This window comes from Brassica napus, chromosome A3 (assembly GCF_020379485.1).
Source record: "Brassica napus cultivar Da-Ae chromosome A3, Da-Ae, whole genome shotgun sequence".
Classification (NCBI taxonomy): domain Eukaryota; kingdom Viridiplantae; phylum Streptophyta; class Magnoliopsida; order Brassicales; family Brassicaceae; genus Brassica; species Brassica napus.
The window spans coordinates 18,481,797-18,500,170 of NC_063436.1; the positions used below are offsets into that span (position 1 = coordinate 18,481,797).

General features: G+C 32.9%; 3 protein-coding genes across 4 annotated transcripts; 1 reads left to right on the plus strand and 2 right to left on the minus strand.

Moving 5' to 3' along the window:
* The first annotated feature begins 107 nt into the window (after positions 1–107).
* On the plus strand, positions 108–1,565 carry LOC106439568 (protein C2-DOMAIN ABA-RELATED 4). The gene is made up of 3 exons (XM_013881052.3): positions 108–410; positions 511–606; positions 689–1,565. Exons 1-3 carry the CDS (start codon positions 264–266, stop codon positions 977–979), a joined length of 534 nt encoding a protein of 177 aa, XP_013736506.1. The 5' UTR covers positions 108–263; the 3' UTR covers positions 980–1,565.
* Positions 1,566–9,235: 7,670 nt separating this feature from the next.
* LOC106439563 (WUSCHEL-related homeobox 1) lies at positions 9,236–11,980 on the minus strand. Of its 2 annotated transcripts, none has more exons than XM_013881044.3 (4): positions 11,270–11,980; positions 10,756–11,121; positions 10,606–10,667; positions 9,236–9,874 (listed from the first exon to the last, which is right to left on the minus strand). In XM_013881044.3, the coding sequence occupies exons 1-4, from the start codon at positions 11,403–11,405 to the stop codon at positions 9,377–9,379; spliced, it is 1,062 nt and encodes a 353-aa protein (XP_013736498.1). In that variant the 5' UTR covers positions 11,406–11,980; the 3' UTR covers positions 9,236–9,376. The 2 variants fall into 2 exon arrangements, with proteins under 2 accessions (XP_013736498.1, XP_013736499.1); XM_013881045.3 differs by having other exon boundaries at positions 10,756–11,118; positions 11,270–11,967.
* Positions 11,981–15,617: 3,637 nt separating this feature from the next.
* On the minus strand, positions 15,618–16,719 carry LOC106439562 (phosphopantothenoylcysteine decarboxylase). Its single transcript, XM_013881043.3, has 2 exons — positions 16,327–16,719; positions 15,618–16,040 (listed from the first exon to the last, which is right to left on the minus strand). Exons 1-2 carry the CDS (start codon positions 16,660–16,662, stop codon positions 15,744–15,746), a joined length of 633 nt encoding a protein of 210 aa, XP_013736497.1. The 5' UTR covers positions 16,663–16,719; the 3' UTR covers positions 15,618–15,743.
* Positions 16,720–18,374: the final 1,655 nt, after the last annotated feature.

Consider the following 18,374-nt stretch of genomic DNA (forward strand, 5'->3'; position numbering starts at 1 on the left):
AAACACCGGATACCGAAACTCCCGGTCGTCGTTTATTCATTGTGAAATTAGGTGAATTCCTTTGATTACATCGTCTTTAGCCATTTCTTGTCTCCCACGCAATCGCATCCCTCAAAAACCCCGAAAAGACTTTCTGTTTTCCTTTCCCTACGCAGAATTTAAACTTCAGTTTGTTTCTCAGACGGAAATATTGAGATCAAAACGTGTGCATGCAGTAGAATCTCGACAAAAGATCGTAGAGCTAGAGTGAGCAATATTTACAAATGACAACGACGGGTCCCGCGAGGACAAGCTCATTGATGGACGATCTCTTGGGACTCCTTAGAATCCGCATCAAACGTGGCGTTAATCTCGCCGTCCGTGATATCAATAGCAGCGACCCTTACATCGTCGTCAAAATGGGCAAGCAGGTCATATGTTACTACATTATATCATCGAATTCTTACAGCTTCACAATATTCATTACGTGCAAATACTCAATTTATTGTTTCTTTTTTTTTTTTTGTGCAGAAGTTGAAGACTCGTGTCATTAACAAAGACGTAAATCCAGAATGGAATGAAGATCTGACTCTCTCCGTCACAGACCCCAGTCTTACCGTCCTCTTGGTATGTTTTTCATACTAAAGTCATATTCTAGAATATTATACAATTATAATGTTTATATAAAGACCATATGTATAATGTGTAGACGGTGTACGACCACGACATGTTTAGCAAGGACGACAAGATGGGTGATGCAGAGTTCGAGATAAAACCGTATATTGAGGCTTTAAGGATGCAACTTGACGGACTTCCTAGTGGAACCATTGTCACCACGGTTCAGCCAAGTCGTCGCAACTGTCTAGCCGAGGAGTCTAAAGTCACTTGGATCGATGGTAAGCTCGTCCAAGATCTCGTTCTCAGATTACGACACGTCGAATGTGGAGAGGTCGAGGCTCAGCTTCAGTGGATTGACCTCCCTGGCTCCAAGGGTCTATGAAAATGCTCTTTACTAATTACCGTTACTTTTTGAGGTTTTTTTCTTTCAAATTGAATTAAACCTCACAATCACAACAAGTGGCAGAACCATCTTGATGGTATAGTGAATTAGAAGCGTGTATTTGTCCATAAGAATATAAGGATTATTGGATTAAGAACGTTGAGGGAAGTTTTGCCTTTACGGTGATGGAGTCATGGTGGTGGATATTGTCTATGTATATTTGGGTTAGATTTGTGCCTTAAATAAGGCTTTAATTTGATTAACACGAACAACTATTTTTTTGTTTACATCTATATTATTATCTTTTTTAAAAGATTTCGAATATAAAATAACATAATCCTATTGGTTGTTCACCCTAGAGAGTGAACCCAAGAATAAGTCTTATTTTATAAGTTTTTAAATTAAATACATCTTTCTATTTTATAGTTAAACCTACATTAAATCACTAATATTCTTTTCCTTATACTACTATCATCAATACTATTAAAACATAAGCAATTTTTATCTACTTACAAATAGTCTAGGTTGGACCATTATATTTAATTATATTTCATTTTATTTCTACTCATATCTAATTTAATTGTTAAATATACATCATACCTAAAATTAAGGAACTAACTAACTAATCTATTATTTTTAAACTAATAAATTTAATTTATATTAATTCGAAATTCAAATAACTAAGCAATTATATTTTAGTTATTAATGTAATAAATAATTATATATATATATATATATATATATATATATATATATCTATTCATTGTATATATACAACTATATATTAATCCAAATGCAAAAAAAAAAACAAATTGTTCAAAACCCTCACCAAATACATAAAAATATAATTTTTATAGTTAGAGTATTAAAATATATATAAATATATATATTATAAAATAAATATTAACCGTAATTATATGATGAAACATGTTACTATTGATAGTTTAATGAATATATTTTTACGGGTTACTCAAACAGACATGTAATATATATATATCAAATATAAACCAATTGAACAAATATACTAACATAAATATATCTTAAAACATTACATTAACATAAATCGAAGCAAGAGACAGAGAGTAAGAGTCAATATTTTAATTGTTTAAAAATAAAATTATATATATTAATTATAAAAATTAAGAACTAAATATATTAAAAATATATATCAAAATTAAAATAATAAATATTTATATTTTTAATGCGAATAATGAAATTAAATTTAAAATTTAAAATAAGCCATAGACAAAACATCAAAAAGTATCGAATAATATGTGAATAACAAAAGTAAACTAACTAAACAAACAATTATATTTTTTTTTGCAAACGTAAATCATTAATTTGTAATAGATGTATACACATTATTGATGCTCAAATATATTTTATTTTTAGTATGCATCCACTCAAAATATTAATCCATTAACAAGATGGAATTTTAGTTGGACTAAAATTGTATTAAAATTGGAATATCAATTTCATAATATATTCACTATTCATCTGAACGTTCATGAATATATATTACAATACTCTAAATATAATAATAAATCAAACCAGATTACATATTGGGTCATCTATCAGTTCAACCGATAACCAGATCTCGGATTTTAGCGGTTGTTACGGGTTTTATAGAATTTTTAAATAACAATTTTTTGTTTGAAAACTAAAATGGATTACATATGAACCACCGAATTTGGCAATTTAACTGCGGGCCGGGTCGGGTTTCAAAACATTGAATATAATGTTTCATTTGTAATATCTAAGTGTATATACAATTAAAATACAAATTTATATCAAATAAATTTGGAATGTTTCGAAAATAATCCCGCGCTTTGAAAGCGCGGGTCAAAATCTAGTTGTTTCCAAACAATATAGTCATTACTTTATACTACTATACATTTTCCCAAACAACATTATAATTAATCTTATGTCCAAACAATATAAAATATTGGAACTTATCTTTTTAATAACCAAATATTTAAATAAATTAAATAATTAAAAAAATATTCAAAAAAATTTATAAAAAACGAAAAATAAATAAAACTTACTTTTACATGTTTAAATACTACAAAAACATTTCAATCAATGATAAATCAATTAAATTAACATATTATTTTATTTATATTTACTACATAATGGTTCTATCATTTATTCAAGTAAGATAACAATTCAATAATAACCATTACATAAAAAATAAATATATAGACATTATACAGTGTACAATAACTATAATAACAAATATAATTATGAAAAAATGTTCAAAATATATGTTATCTAAAGAAAAATGCTTAATACTAATTGTTAACAAAAAGTTTAAAGCGATTATAATATAAATGATTAACAAGAAAATTTACAAAAAACAATTATAATAAAATTAATTAAGTTATATAAAATGGAGTAATATGATCAAGACATTTATAGTTGTTAATCATATCTATTATTTTCTCTATCAAAATTTTGTAAAAATTTCATAATTTAATAAAATTGTAAAACAATAACCTTTAAAATTTGGATTAAAAGGTGACAAATTATGAAACTATAGCAATTTAAATCAAATTGGATACGTTAACATATCGGACATCCATCGGTTCAATTGGTTAGTCTCAAATATAGTGATTTTTATAAATATGGATATTTTTAAGACCTAAATTGAATTATCGAATCACCGGATTAACCGATTTGACTGCGGATTCGGGTCAAATTTAAAAGCATTGATTTAAATGCAAAAAAAATTCAAATAAACAAAATTCTTACAAATTAATAAAATATTTATTAATTATTAGTGAAAATTTTATCATAAAATAATCCGCGCTTGCAAAGCACGGGTCATGATATAGTGATATCCATTATATAGCAATGAGCACACATATTGTGATGCTTGTATGTATAGTATATATCCATATACTTTCAAGAGTTTCACTATTAACGAAAACAATCGTGTATCATATATTTGACAATAATAGGCCTTTTCTACCATTGCATCAGAGGTTCATGTGTAAGCATATAAGAAATACGTGTTTGTTTCTTCAATAATAAGATATCATTCCCGCATGTTATGTGTGGACTCTAACTCTGAGTGTTGATGTATATATATATACATCAGATTTGAAGAATTATTCCGATTTGTTCCGTTCCGTTCCCACCACAGGGTTCAATCTTTGTTTTGTATCACAACTTATTTCAGATTTGAAGAATTATTATCGATACGTATTTGAAACTATTATTATCGATACGTATTTGGTTTTCTTTTGGGTTTGATGTCTGTAAGGTAGCATTGTGGTTGGTGCAACCTGGTTATTCTAATTGAAATGTGGCTATAAGTTGGTCTTTCTGGCTGTGGTTACGGTTTAACCTAATCTGAATTGGGCCATTACTTGATGTGAGATTGTGATGGATTCAAGGCTAAGTCAAATTCTCTCCATCTTTGAATTACACCGTTATTAATTTGGGCTTTTAGGCCTAAAATAATCATCTGTAACTTCTGAAACAAATATTTTTTTTCCCTAAATGAAACGAAAATTCAAAGCTTATAGTTATGGGTGTCAAAGACTCAAAACTAGAGGTGAAAAGAATCTCTAGATTTTTTGAAGTATTCATAATCCCATCCGTTTGGTCCTAGATATCTGATTAGGTTCTATCTGTAACTGCATAGATATTCGTTGGTGTTCGGATAGTGTTTGTATATCCACATTTTTTTATATTTTAAATTTTAAAAAGAATTTATAGATAATATAAATAATAATATTTTATTACAAAAAATAAAAATTTATTTACTTTCTTACTTTAATAACTAAAATAATTATTCAATAAATAAAAATTGGAACTTAGATAAAATTAAATAATTATATAATTTTTATAGAAGTTTTTAAATATATATATAGCATATCGAATTGAATATTCATTCAATATTCGTGAGTTTTTTTTTGAGCAACTCATGAGTTAATTTGTTTTTTATGGATATTGGATATTGACATTGTTTTTTTCGTAGAGTTACAAGGATTTTTTTGTTGAAAAGTCTTATTTAGTATATTTCACAGACTTATATCTAAAGGTTAATATGAATATTTCTATTCTTTATTTAATTAAAATCTCGTGTATGCGGATCAAATCTCAAAACCGGATGTCTAAAACTGCCATCTTAAGTTAACTATTCCTTAAAATCTGTTGTGCCTCAGGTTCAAACCATTTATGATATATAAATTATTCTTTAAATCGAAATATACAAATCTTAACTTTGGACAATGTTAACAAAAAATTGTTTTGTTTAACTGATATATCATAGGGTGGATGTGTTTCCTTTAATTATTTATTCTCAGTCAGCAGATTGAAAATTTGAAACTCCTCTTTACATCTCTATTAACTATCTAAAAATATACATCTCATTGTTGTTCCAAAAAAATAAAACATCTCATTGAGTTAATCAAATTGATATATGTACTTTCACTCGTAGGGAGAAAAAACATTCCACAGCGCATAGCCATAGGACTGTGCAATGTAGACTGTGGATGATTTAAATAAATGCCTTAAATCACACACACAAAGACAAGATTCCTCAGACTCCTATTTAGGTTTTGACCCAACCCTAGCTCTACTACTACACAGACACCTACTATTCTATTTCTGTAATCAACAGTGCCAATTTCAATCTCTTTCAGTCAATTTATTTGCAATATCTATCAATTATCCTATAACCTATCCCAACGGTCAATTAACAGCACAAAACCCACGTTAGATATTATTACATCATTTTAGAAAAAGCCACCACATATCTAGGTAGGCTGATTGAATAAAGTAAAATAAAAATAAATTCGACTACAATAGCTACTTCCCTCGATAGCTAATTAGTAAATTGTATATAATAAATATAACAGAGAATTTGATGCAGTCTTACATTGTCAGAATATTATGTAGTGTCTAATGTGAAAGATCTTTTGTCTGCATGTGTGTATAAATATATACACGTATACATGTGCATATATGTATTATGATGACCTCATGATAGGAGAGATCACTGACAATAATATATAAAGGACTTGAAAATAGGCTTTAATCGTTTTGTTTTGGTAGATTGGTTTGTGAGAGAGAAGAAGAAACCAAGAAGATGAATGAATCACATGACACATTCGACCAAAATTAAATGCAGAGAATAAGAGGAGCGGGTGAGTCACAGCCAAGCCAACCAATGGTCCACCTCAATGCCTGTCACCATTTTGTCCCTAACAGTCTTACCCCTCCTTGTGTCTTGTCAATTCTCTCTATCTCTCTTCTTCTTTTAATTTGTCTCTTCTCTTCCATCGTTGAAAGGGTTCTTCAAATTATCAGTGACTAGTGTCCCTCCACTATTCGTTGATTTCTTTTTTTTTGTTAATATATTAATTAGTTGTCATTTTCATGTTCAAATTAGTAAGCTACTGGATCGACTTCCTGAGATTTTTATTATAAGATGCGTGTATGGGACAGCTTACCACCGCCTTTTTTTTTTCTTCTTCAACAATCTTAATATATTAAATCAGGTTTACTCGATGTATACTAAATCAAGTTTAGTCGATAGAAAAAATATCCGGATGAGTAATTTATATTGGTTTGATGTGATATACATGGGTGAAAAGACAATTATGTGTCTGTGCACTTTTAGCAAGTGAAGCCACACATACGTTAAAATACGAGAAATAAAATGTAATCTATAGGATCGTTTATCTTCAAACCAAAAGAAAGCTGGTAAGAAAAATCTTCAATCATAAATCATGTAATATGCATATTGTATAAGCATAACATAGCCCAAAGAGTTGTCAAAAACCTTGACATTCTCTTTTTCAATAAAGGGTTGAATTAGGAAGGATAAATAAATTATCTACTTTGTGCAAACACAATATAATGTTTCAGGTTTATTTTTGATTGATCTCTCTCCGTGTACATTACTTACATTTGACTCATAAGGATGACTCAGATTTACTAACCGATTTTCAGTTTCCTGTTTTAGACTTCAGCTACAGCCAGGGGATTCTCTAGTTAGAGACAAATACAAATTACATATAGATAAAACCCATTGTTGATTAAAATGTTGCTAATATTTTAAAACAATGTATTCTTTAGAAGAAAGAATCATATATGTGCGCGCCTAGGTGGTGAGATGTTTTGGGTTTTACATAAAAGAAATATGAAACAAGATCGTATGAATTAGCATCACCTTGAAATTAACCGTCATCTTCATGCGATAATAATCTTATCTCAATTGTATACGTTATACGTGGGATTCCACGTTGGCATACATATACTGCATGACATTTTCCCTGATCGTTATGTGATTTTTAAATTCTTATTTCTAGTGGTAGTTATTGCTTTTAAAAAGTAATTAAAGCTTATGCATATAGCACGTCATTGACGATATATATTATGATAAATCCAACAACGCAGACACAGATCTGTATGATCCATGGAAATAACCAAAAGATTACACCGTACGATTACACTCTTTAACATTAACCTTCGTTACAATTCACGAGAAGATTCATGTTTCTTTGTTTCCTAACAACAAAATATATTACTATTGTACGTGTGGTAGTCTGTTGACTGTGTGTGTACCCATTAACATTTATCTGCTTGCTTTTCACTTTCTCGTACAAATTGATTAAAGTTATGTTTTTGCTTACTTCCATGCATGCTCGCAAGAATCACAAAAACACAATCATCATAAAAAGGAGTAAATACAAGAGAGGAAGAAGGAATAATAATGCATCAAAATAAGCCATATACAAACATATGAAACTACTCTCTTATCTTTCTTCTACAACTATTATTAAAGAAAATAGTCGCATTGAATCGTACATAAGAGACATAAAAGAATGAATGAATCTTTTGGAAAAGAAAGGAAAGTGTCGGGGCTTCTTCTATGAATAAGCTATTCAATAATTTTTGTGCTTGTAATTCTATTTTGTCATGTCTCTTGATCTCTCTTCTGAAAGCCACCCTTCTTTCCTTTTCTCACGTTATGTCTCTCATATTTTGTCTTCTCCCCATTTGAAAAATATGGTGGCTAGGCTTCCTATTACATTCGGTAGTTATATTTATCTATATAGTGTGCTATAAAGGAAATTTTTTTTCAAATATTAGGTTTTAATGAAAATTATAGTTGGCCTTTCCTCTATCTTTCTGTTAATGAGGTTTGCCTTTACTATCATTAAACTTTCAAATCATCCGGCAAATCTCAATTTTCTACATTTCACCAAGACTTTCTATTTTTTAAAATATATTCTTTAATCAAAATTTAGGCTAATTTGGAACTTTTTAGATCAGAGATATACTAGTAAACAAATAGTTGGTTCATGATTTGGAATTTATGTTTCAATTGCTTATTTACACAATATACTTTTTCTTGTTTCTCAAGTTAGATATTTGTTAGAGGTGGATTTAGCATTCCGAATTAAACACTAGGCTGAAATCAACATCAACTGTATTTAAGCATTGCATATTCAGTTAATGCAAATCAATTGTGAGTTATGAACCCTAAAACTAAAACAAATGACTCACACAAAATTATCTTATGAATGATAAATATATTTAGTATAAACTGGTTCGAACATCCGATTTGGTACCGGAGTTACAATGAACTTTGGTTTGTGCTTTATCCGGTTACACATAATGTTCATTAAATTATTTTACCTATAAACACAAATACAAAATAGGGACCTTGAATATGAGAAGAATAGTTTATATATAAATAGCAAATGTAAAGGCATTTTGTTGGCATGCGAGTGAAGAGAAAACAAAACAAGTCCAAAACCAAATTCCTCCCACTTTCTTAGTCACTTCTACATCAACCCAATTCTTTTTGTCTCTCGCACATTTATAACTCAAAGATACGCATGCTAAGATTGAGACATATACAGTATTACAGATCTATGTTTGTGTGTACATATACTAAGTAAATATTTCGTGATATGTAGTCTCATTTTCTTATAATTTATATTGTAGTTACGCCTTAAAAACTGTATATTAACGACGAGTTCCCATTGTGATAAGACTTGATATCATCACCAAATACACTCAGTCACCAACCAAATCATCATCACCAAATACACTTCTCAGTCACCAACCAAATCAAGCAAGTTTTCTAATCCAAAACCTTAACTCACCACATCCACACAAAATGATAAATTAATGGGAAAATCACATGTATCTGTATTCTTTTTAGTTTAAGTTTTGCTCGAGTCGTTTTAACATTTAAAGAGAATGGTCCAAAGTGAATTTCAAGGCAAACGCTTATGATTAACATCAACACCATAAAGACACGCCTGCCCTCACTCCCAAACAAATCCCTAGCTCGCTATAACTTGATTAGTTAATTAATCTAGTAATATGATAACACAAAAACATGTTTCTCTTGAAAAATATCATGTAGTACTAGTTCTTCAATGGAAGAAACTCGTAGAAACATTGAATGCCACTCTCCTTCTCTTTCCCATCATCGCCACCATTGCTACAAAACCCCTCTTTTCTCAATGGAAACAGCTCTAGTGTCTGTTCTTGATGTTCCAATTCACCGTTTGAGCAATCTTCATGTTGTTCTTGATCTTTATTATCATCACAAGCCTCTGTGTTCCTTGCTCCTCTTGTCCTCAGAAATGAAGGTGAAAATGTGACTGTATCTTTAGCAGCGGGAACGTTACTGTTGCTAGTGGACAAGTTTAAAGAAACTGTAGTGGAATTGAGATTGAGTTGGTGATTATTATGCTGTTGTTGTGAAGAAGGGTAGAGTCCAGGTGGTAGCTGCATCATATGCCACCTGGCATTTCTCACAGGAAAGCTTTGTATCTCGTCTCCTCCATGACGACCATTGCGTTTCGTTGCTACCATCGCTATTGAGACAGGCTCCTCCTGATGATGATGGTCATGAGGTTTCTGATATGCAAAAAAGAAAAAAGAAAGAGAAATGCGATACTTTAAAATTTTTGAATTGTCAATTAGCATTGGAAAATGTAAAACTTGGTAACAAATAAGTCAAAATCATGGCAAAGCGACAAACTTTTTGCTTAAAAAACGAATCACACAGACGCAAGAATAATCTGCGAAAGCAAATTCCAGAAAGGGACAGCGCCAAGGAGAGTGAAACCGTTAAAGAGCAGGGTCAAAGCGGTCTTTTCAAGCATGTATTGATGTAAAAAAGCTCTCTAATATATTGAAATACAGCAAAAGCACAAGAAGAAAACAAAAATAATAGATCTTACGTAGCAGCTGTCCCGACAGAAAGGAAAGTGTATGCAGCTTTTTGGATCAATTCATTATTTTTTAGAAAAACAAAATACTCAATAAAATACTAATAATATAATTTATCTGCTAACAAAAATACTTATTTTTGCATTTCCCAATAAGCTAACTATTTTTGGTATTTTCCGCTGCCACATATATCTTCTCTCCATCATATCTTTGCCTTTGTTTTCATTTGCAAAAATTACCCAAACATCCAAAAAAGGAATGCAATTATTCATAAATAGATTCTCTTTGTAATCATGTGCCAATTATACCATACCATGAACCCTTAATTACATTCCCTTTCATGTCCCCATTAGACATTAATATATAATATAATGAGTAGAAACAAACAATCATATGTATGCCATGCACATATATACCTCTTGTTGTGTGTCGCATCCGACCGAACATATCCAGTTCTTGGTATGTTCAACCTTGTAACCTGTAATATTTCAAATAAAAAAACTAAGTCAAGATTTAACTGTTTGAAGTATATGTCATATTCTGTTTCTAAAGTTATGGTCTCTCACCTTTTGAATCTTTCTTGTCGAATCCTTGGTTTGAGACAAGACTCGTTGTCGTAACGACTGATTCATCGTGGCCATTTTCCATTTGTCGTCGACGCTTCTGGCGTTCGCGAGCTTTGTGGTTTTGGAACCAATAGAAAACATTTTTGCCTTCTATCTTCCCGTACCGTCGTAGCTGCGCGGTGATTTGTTGGATATGGTCGGCCGAAGGAGTTCTTGTTCCTTGTTGGTAAAGCTCTTCAAGAGCCTTTAACTGATCCGGTGTCGGATTCCACCGTGAGCTCACCATTGCTGGTGGATGTTGAGGCTCTGAGTTTAGCATCATCAACTCCCTCTTGTTCTGCTCCGCCGTCATTGTTGTCACCACTGCTTTACAAATCATAACAACCAAGAAAATGAGCATTAACTTTTCTCTAGATGCGGTAAAATTATAGAAAATATAACTACTAAGAAAATGAGCATTAATCGAAACTAGAAAGAGAACTATATATTTTGTGGGGGAGAAAGAGAGATATACCCATATTAAAGCGGTGGTCGGAGTTGGTGTTTCCGGTGGCGGTGGGGCAAGAAGAGAGGCGAGGGATGAGAGGACGAAGCTTTCTTCCTCCGTTGAAAGAATCTGCACCTCCTTCGTTGTAACCCATCATCCACATTTTGAACCTTTTTAATTTTATATATGTATAACCGAGCTGAGAGACAGATAGCAAGTGAATATTAGGGCTTTGTTTATTTATCGAAATTTAGGAGATGTGAATGATATCTTTGAATGAGGAAATTGACAAATAGTAGAAAGTGTTATTGGCTGTTTTTAGTTTGGGTATGAAGTAGAGTGATAATGTTGAGATATCTTTTGTGTGAATGTGAGAATGGGAGCATGCAAATGAGGTTTTCATAAGCACACATATATGTATGTATATATAGTAGTACCGAGATATATATTTTTCTATATATTTTTTTTTTCTTTTGCAAATTAACATTCTCCACATGGATAGAATCATATATTTTATATGCTTTGTTTTATTCCTTTTATTTTATAAATTCTCCACCAAATTTCAAAAACAATTACATTTTTATATAAAAAGAATTACAACGTATATAATTGAATTATTTTTGAACAAAGCAAAACATAATACAATTGTTTTCCATGTTGAATGTATTGTATGATATTATATACTATTAAGCCCGAATTTAATACATCATATCATTGTAGGATTACTACTTCGTTAGGGCATGATTAACCCCGGTCTTTTAGCCGGAGTTCTTAACTCATGATTTGATATTTATTTTTTTACACTTTTCGATTAAGTAACAGCTTTTATATCTCTTATTTAAGAGACGATTCTTAGTTTTTTTTAGTTAAAATCTAAAAAAAACTAAGAACCGTCTCTTAGCTGAAAGTAAGAATCCTAGTTAAGAGACTGAGAATAATCATGGTCTTATGGTTATGGCTTGTTTATTACTTATTTATTGACAAAGGGTTTATTAGGCTTTGCTTATTTGATGTATAGTTTATTTTCGAACCTATAAGAAATTACAGTTCAGGAGTGCTTATGTAAATGGTACTATGGCTGGTATGCTATGTTAAAGCAAAATATTATAGGGAAACATATTTTTGGCTGTGTTACACAGGTACAAAATAGATCAAGATAAAAGTTGTAAGTTGATACGTAAGTAAACATGTTGTTTGTTTTTGTGAATTTATATAAAGTAAAACTTTCTTCTTTTTTCACAGAGAAAATTTTATCCTCAAATTATTTTTGATCGTATTTGCTCTTTCATTTCTTCCATTTTTAATTACTCTATAGTAACTACAATGTTCACCAATCATACTCTATATGTAGTACAAATATACTATTGATTAGTTTGCAGATGAGTACACTTAAGCACAAAATTGACATATTCCAAGAGGAACACAGAACACTACTAAGTAGGATTCAATAAATGCACTGATTATATTGTCTCTTTGGGAACATCCTATAAAATCAAAACCATACATCAAAAAAAGGAACATCATGACCACTACTACTACGTAAGAATTACAAGCACAAACAGAGAAATGCGTTCTGATTGACCGATTTAGGATTTCCCTAAACTAATTCTGGAATGATGTAACTATATTCTTAGTTTAGTATATATATCATATTAATAGCTACTAGAATGTAGTTTTATTATGAAAGAAAATTGAAAGGAAGAGGTTGAGATTGACTGGTAAGAGGAGAGAGATAGCGTGGAATTCTGGGGATATGAATGATATGGGGAGATGTGAAGGAGCTTAAAACGACGTGACATTCTCCCATCTCTCCCCATCACTCCTTTTCTTTCATTCTTTATTTTCCAACTATACTTCAATTTTTTTTGGTTTATACGAAATATAAGAGATAAATGAATGTGTGTGTGGTGGCTTTCACTATTATTCTTGTGCTCAACTGCCCCATTGCTTTGTCTCTTTACACTCTTCACCTCATCTCCTTTGTCTCTCTCAAACCCACTTTTCCATAAAACCCTTTTCTTCTCTTTGGGATCTTAAATCTCCCTTTTCTGTCTTTTCCCAAGCCCTAATCCATTTGATTTTCTCGATTTTTGGAAAGCTATAATATATCTTAATCCTTACTTTGTGAAAGATATGCTAATAATTTCATGTCTTTTCTTTACTGGTTTTAGTGATCATGTGATGGAACAATATATTAGACCCTTTCTAAATTTCTAATCCACCTATATTTTTTCTTTTTATAATAAAGAAATTTTAAAATGAAGATCACTAATAAATGAATTCTAATAAATTCATTTATTATAGTAAAAGATAGAGGTGAGCTGGAGATACTTTTATATGTTACTACAGTGTGCCTCGTTTGATGAGATTTAGCTATACCCCTTGTTCTAAAACGCGGCCGATTTGAACGATTACTCGGCGTCTAAACGCTGATCGGCAAGGAACCGTGGCGTTTTGCACAAAATCGCCCAAAAAATCGGATTTCATACTAAAAATCAACTTTTCTCGATTTGCAAGTTTAAAATCATGTGTTAAGTTAAAAATCTATGATAAACGAGTGAAATCTAAAAGAAACGAGTTAAAACGGCCAAAAATCGCAGAAAAAAATGTCAGATTCGAAATTATAGGGTTTCTGTTCGACAGGAACAAATGAAGAAGATGAGGACATTAATGTCTTTTCGCATTCATTAATGAATAAAAGAAAAAAATAGTCAAAAAATGCGTTGTACGGGTCGAACCCGCGACCTTTTAAGCCCAACGACAAGCTCACAACCGCTGGACTACGACCTATCATCAACTTTGTTACACAAATAATAATACATATAATAAAGCCGTTTAAAATTAATCCCCGATTAATCCTCGATTAATCTCCGATTTTCTCTCAACTCGCTAGGCGCAGACCGGCCGCACGCGTTACGCCTAGCGCAATTTCAAACATGGTATACCTCGTTGTTATAGTGATTATTGTAGACGACCTGTATTTTTTGTTGGGATGAATAAAATCTCCCAAACTCAATAAAATGGATTTCTTAGAAAATCGCCTTCACTTGTTGAACTAAAGTAATGAATTACTAAGCTAAGTCTTTTGTATATGTTTCCTACGCTATATAAATACGGGTTCCATTTAAAAAGTACAAGTGCTTGCATACTGAAGATTTGAAATAAAATGTAACTTTATATGTACACACACGTATATACATATTGGAAAATTCCATAAAAATATCCTAATTAAATTTTATTAAACTTTTTAATAACTAAACTTTTTAGGTACCCAGTTTAATACTCCAATTAATTATTTTATTCATTTTAATGCACAAACTTTTAAAATTGTGCCCCGTTTAATACTCAAACTTTGTTTATATAATTGAAAATACTAATAATAAGGTAAATAAATTAGTGAGAAAATTTTAAAATTAGTTTTGAAGGAAAATAAATAAATTTGTTTTTTATTTCAGAAAACAAACTAACTTCTATATTTAAAACTTACAAATTTTATTACAAAATTTAAGGTTATACACAATTTATTTACTTTTATTTCTCAAACAGAAAATAAAATTATAATTTTCTGAATTTTTTGGTAAATTTTATAGATTTTTTAAATTTCATTTGAAATCTATAAGTATTTTTAATTAAAATAAATAATGTTTGGGTATTAAAATGAGCATAGTCCTAAAAGATTGCTTATTAAAATGAACAATATAATTAGTTGGAGTATTAAACTTGGTAACAAAAAAGTTTGGGTGTTAAAAAGCTTAACAAAATTTAGTTGAGATATTTTTATGGAATTTTTATTTCTATTATTTCCTAGAATAATTCTTAATTAATCAAGAAGAAAAATTACATCATCTCTACATTAAATGGGTTGGGCTTATATATATCAACAACACTTTAGGCCCAATATATGGAGCAGTAAAAGGAAGGAGAAACTTCTGTAATTTTGTTATCATATAAAAAACAGATGCACTCGACTCAAAGTTATGCTCTTCGTCCCTCTCGCCTGCAAGCCAGAGAAAAAAGGCTTCTATAACACCTTGTTCTTCTCTAAATCCATCTACTCCTCATCTGCCTCCCTATTCCAGCTGCAGAAAACTGATGATCATGTTGTTGAACTTGGAATACACTCGTACGAAGAAGATGATGCAATAGAAGCAGAAGACCGTCGACGCAGTGTATAACTCATAGAGCTTACTGGACAAGACGGGTACACAGTATCTGAAGGTGGGTGTATGAGAGCTTATCAGTTGCTAGTTGATGACATGGAACTTTAACTACTATTATGTACGTTAGTTGTTCAAGCTCCATAAGGGAGATGAAGCTATGCGTGGGTTGTTAAAGCTTCAGAGAGCTCAGATACTTGAATACTGAGAAAGAGAGAGACAGTGAAAATGGTAGTTAAGAGACATCAATCCAGACAGCTGTTCTTAACATATACAAACACAAAGCAGTACAGACAGAACAATCTATGACACTGAAAACAGAACCAACCATTAGACCATGGTTTTTAACTAGTTCCACCACCACTTTGCTGATGACCCTGAGACTCCCAAAAGAGTCTAACAGTAGAATAGATAAGAGACGGCTCAGCCATCGCGCCATTACCATAGTCACCACAAGCCAACCTCTTCTTGATCGGAGGAATGAGTGTGATCCCAAGCTCATCAAGCGACAAAAGATGCCTCTCCGTAAAAGGATTGTTCCACATCAAAGTATTCATAGCCGGCGCAACGAAAAGCGGTTTGCTATAATCCCAAGCTCTTATGATACAAGTCAGAAGATTATCACACATCCCACCAGCTATCTATAAAGAAGGCACAAAAAATGAAGCGTGGTTTTCTAATGAAACTTATACATAAGGCTCTGAATGGTAAAGGTACGATTCAAATCTTAATAGTAACAAAAATCTCTATTTGTAAATTTTTGTTACTATTATAACCACAACTTATAAACAAGGCTCCGATCCAAATGGTAACAGATTAAACCAAATCACACCGAAGTTAATAGTAACAAAAATCTCTATCTGTAAATTTTTGTTACTATTATAACCGCAGCCATTTGGATCCTTAGATTGTTTTTTTTTATTTTACCTTGGCTAAAGTGTTAGCAGACAAAGGAGCGATGACCATGACGTCAGCCCAGCGTCTGAGCTCGATGTGAAGCACGGGATCGCCGATCTTGTTCCAGCTCGACCACTCTTCTTCGTCTGTGTAGAGAGTCACTTCCGGTGGGAGAGAGAGCTTGTCGAGGAAGTGGAGAGACGACTTCGAGACGACGGCTCTCACTTCCGCCCATTCTGTGAAGCAGTGGCAGAGGTTGCCGAATTTGATGGCGGCGACGCTTCCGCTTGCTGCGAGGAGTACACGTGGCTTTCTAGGGGAGGGTTGCACTTCCATGTCGTCTCTGTCTCTTTTCCCATTCTCCATGGCTCTTTTTGAAATCCCTAACAGATCTGGGAATTGGAGAATTGAGGAAGATGATGGATGATTAGGCTTACGGTTTTTGATTTAACCCATAGCGAACCGAACCGAACCGGTCTATTCATTTATTGGTTATGTACCGATTGGTACGTTTTAAAATTAATTCTTGTTCTGTTTGATAATCGGTTAATTCAGTTATTGTTTTTTTAAGTTTCAGATCAAACCAGTTTATACCAATATTTCAATCCGAACTAGTATAACAACCGAAATTACACAAACTTTAAATCGAATTTAACCAAAGAATCTGAAATTTCTTCGGCTTGGAAACGAAATTAAACAAAATCGAGACGTAATTTGTTTTCGGTTCAGTTGGAGTTTTTCAACTTTGGAATCAACCGAAAACTGTATTGCTTTACCCGACTAAACCGAACTAGCCTAATCAAAATGTTTGAGAGAGAGACTTTCTCTGGCTGGCCAGATGGGCCCTAAACTACATCTCTGTAGGCTTTTTTTTTTTTTTTTTTTTTGGTAAAAAATGTTAAGATTTCATTACCAGATTTTAAGTTTTTTACAGACTTGACAAAGATAACTAGTATCAGACTTGCAAAATGAAACTAACAGAAACTCAAACCTAAAGAAACAAATGAAATGACTCAAGCACAAGCGCAGTACACAAAGGATACATCGGAGAGGAACCGTCACTTGCCACAGAATCGACCCGCAGTTATAGCGAGAGCTGGACCCGGTAGAGTTTGGCGTACCCGGTGACCAGTTCTTTATGATCGGGTTGTCAGAAACAGCTCGCTAAGCCCTCCCAGTCAGCGGACTTCATGGACCGACGCCTGCCACTCGAGACCAAAACCACACGTCCCAAACAGGTCGAGCTTTATTTGGAGAAGGAGAAACTATGAGCCGCTACACGCTATCGAACCTGCACCAGAAAGACAGAGCCCAATACTCCACCAGAAGGCGAAGTGGACCAGGACAGCCCTAGATCAGCCCTCAGTCCTTGTTGACTCCGCACGTGCCGCCACCGAAAAAGCTAGTCGTGGTTGACAAGACCGACTACTCGCCTCCTCGCACACGCCCCTACAACGGAGAACCCGTAACAGATCAAGCCGGCTTGGAAACGAAAGCAACACCATAGAAGCCCCTGTGAGAATGGTTAACCAGCCTAAGAAAGAACGCCATCGGGACCAACAAGACGACGGAAGAAACACCGCAGCTCCACCGTCTGAGGGACCCTAAGCGTCTTCAGCCAAGCGAACCAACCCACCCATATCGAGAAGATCAAACAGAGAGGAGGCAGAGGAAAGAGACAGAGCTCTCCACAGATCCAGATCTGACGCAAGATCTGAACCACTGCCATTCCGCTTGACCAAAGAAACCGCACATCCGTTCCTCCACTTCGCTTCTCCGAAGATTCGGGTCCGACGCGCCAGATCTACACCGTACGGTGGCGCTAGAACAGAGCTTCGAGAAAGGAAACAGAGAGAAGGAGGGAGAGGAGAGGCGAAGAAGAAGGAAACGAAAGAGAGGGGGGGCGACCGGCGTTAACAGAAGAGAAGCACGCCGCCGGCCACCCAAACGGAAAGCTAGGGTTTTCGCCGAGAGTTTTAAGAGAGAGAGTTTTGAGAGAGTTTTTCCCTTCGTGTCATTTTTCTCTGTAGGCTTTATACCTCCTATATAGACTTTTATACAATCGCGCAACGTATCAA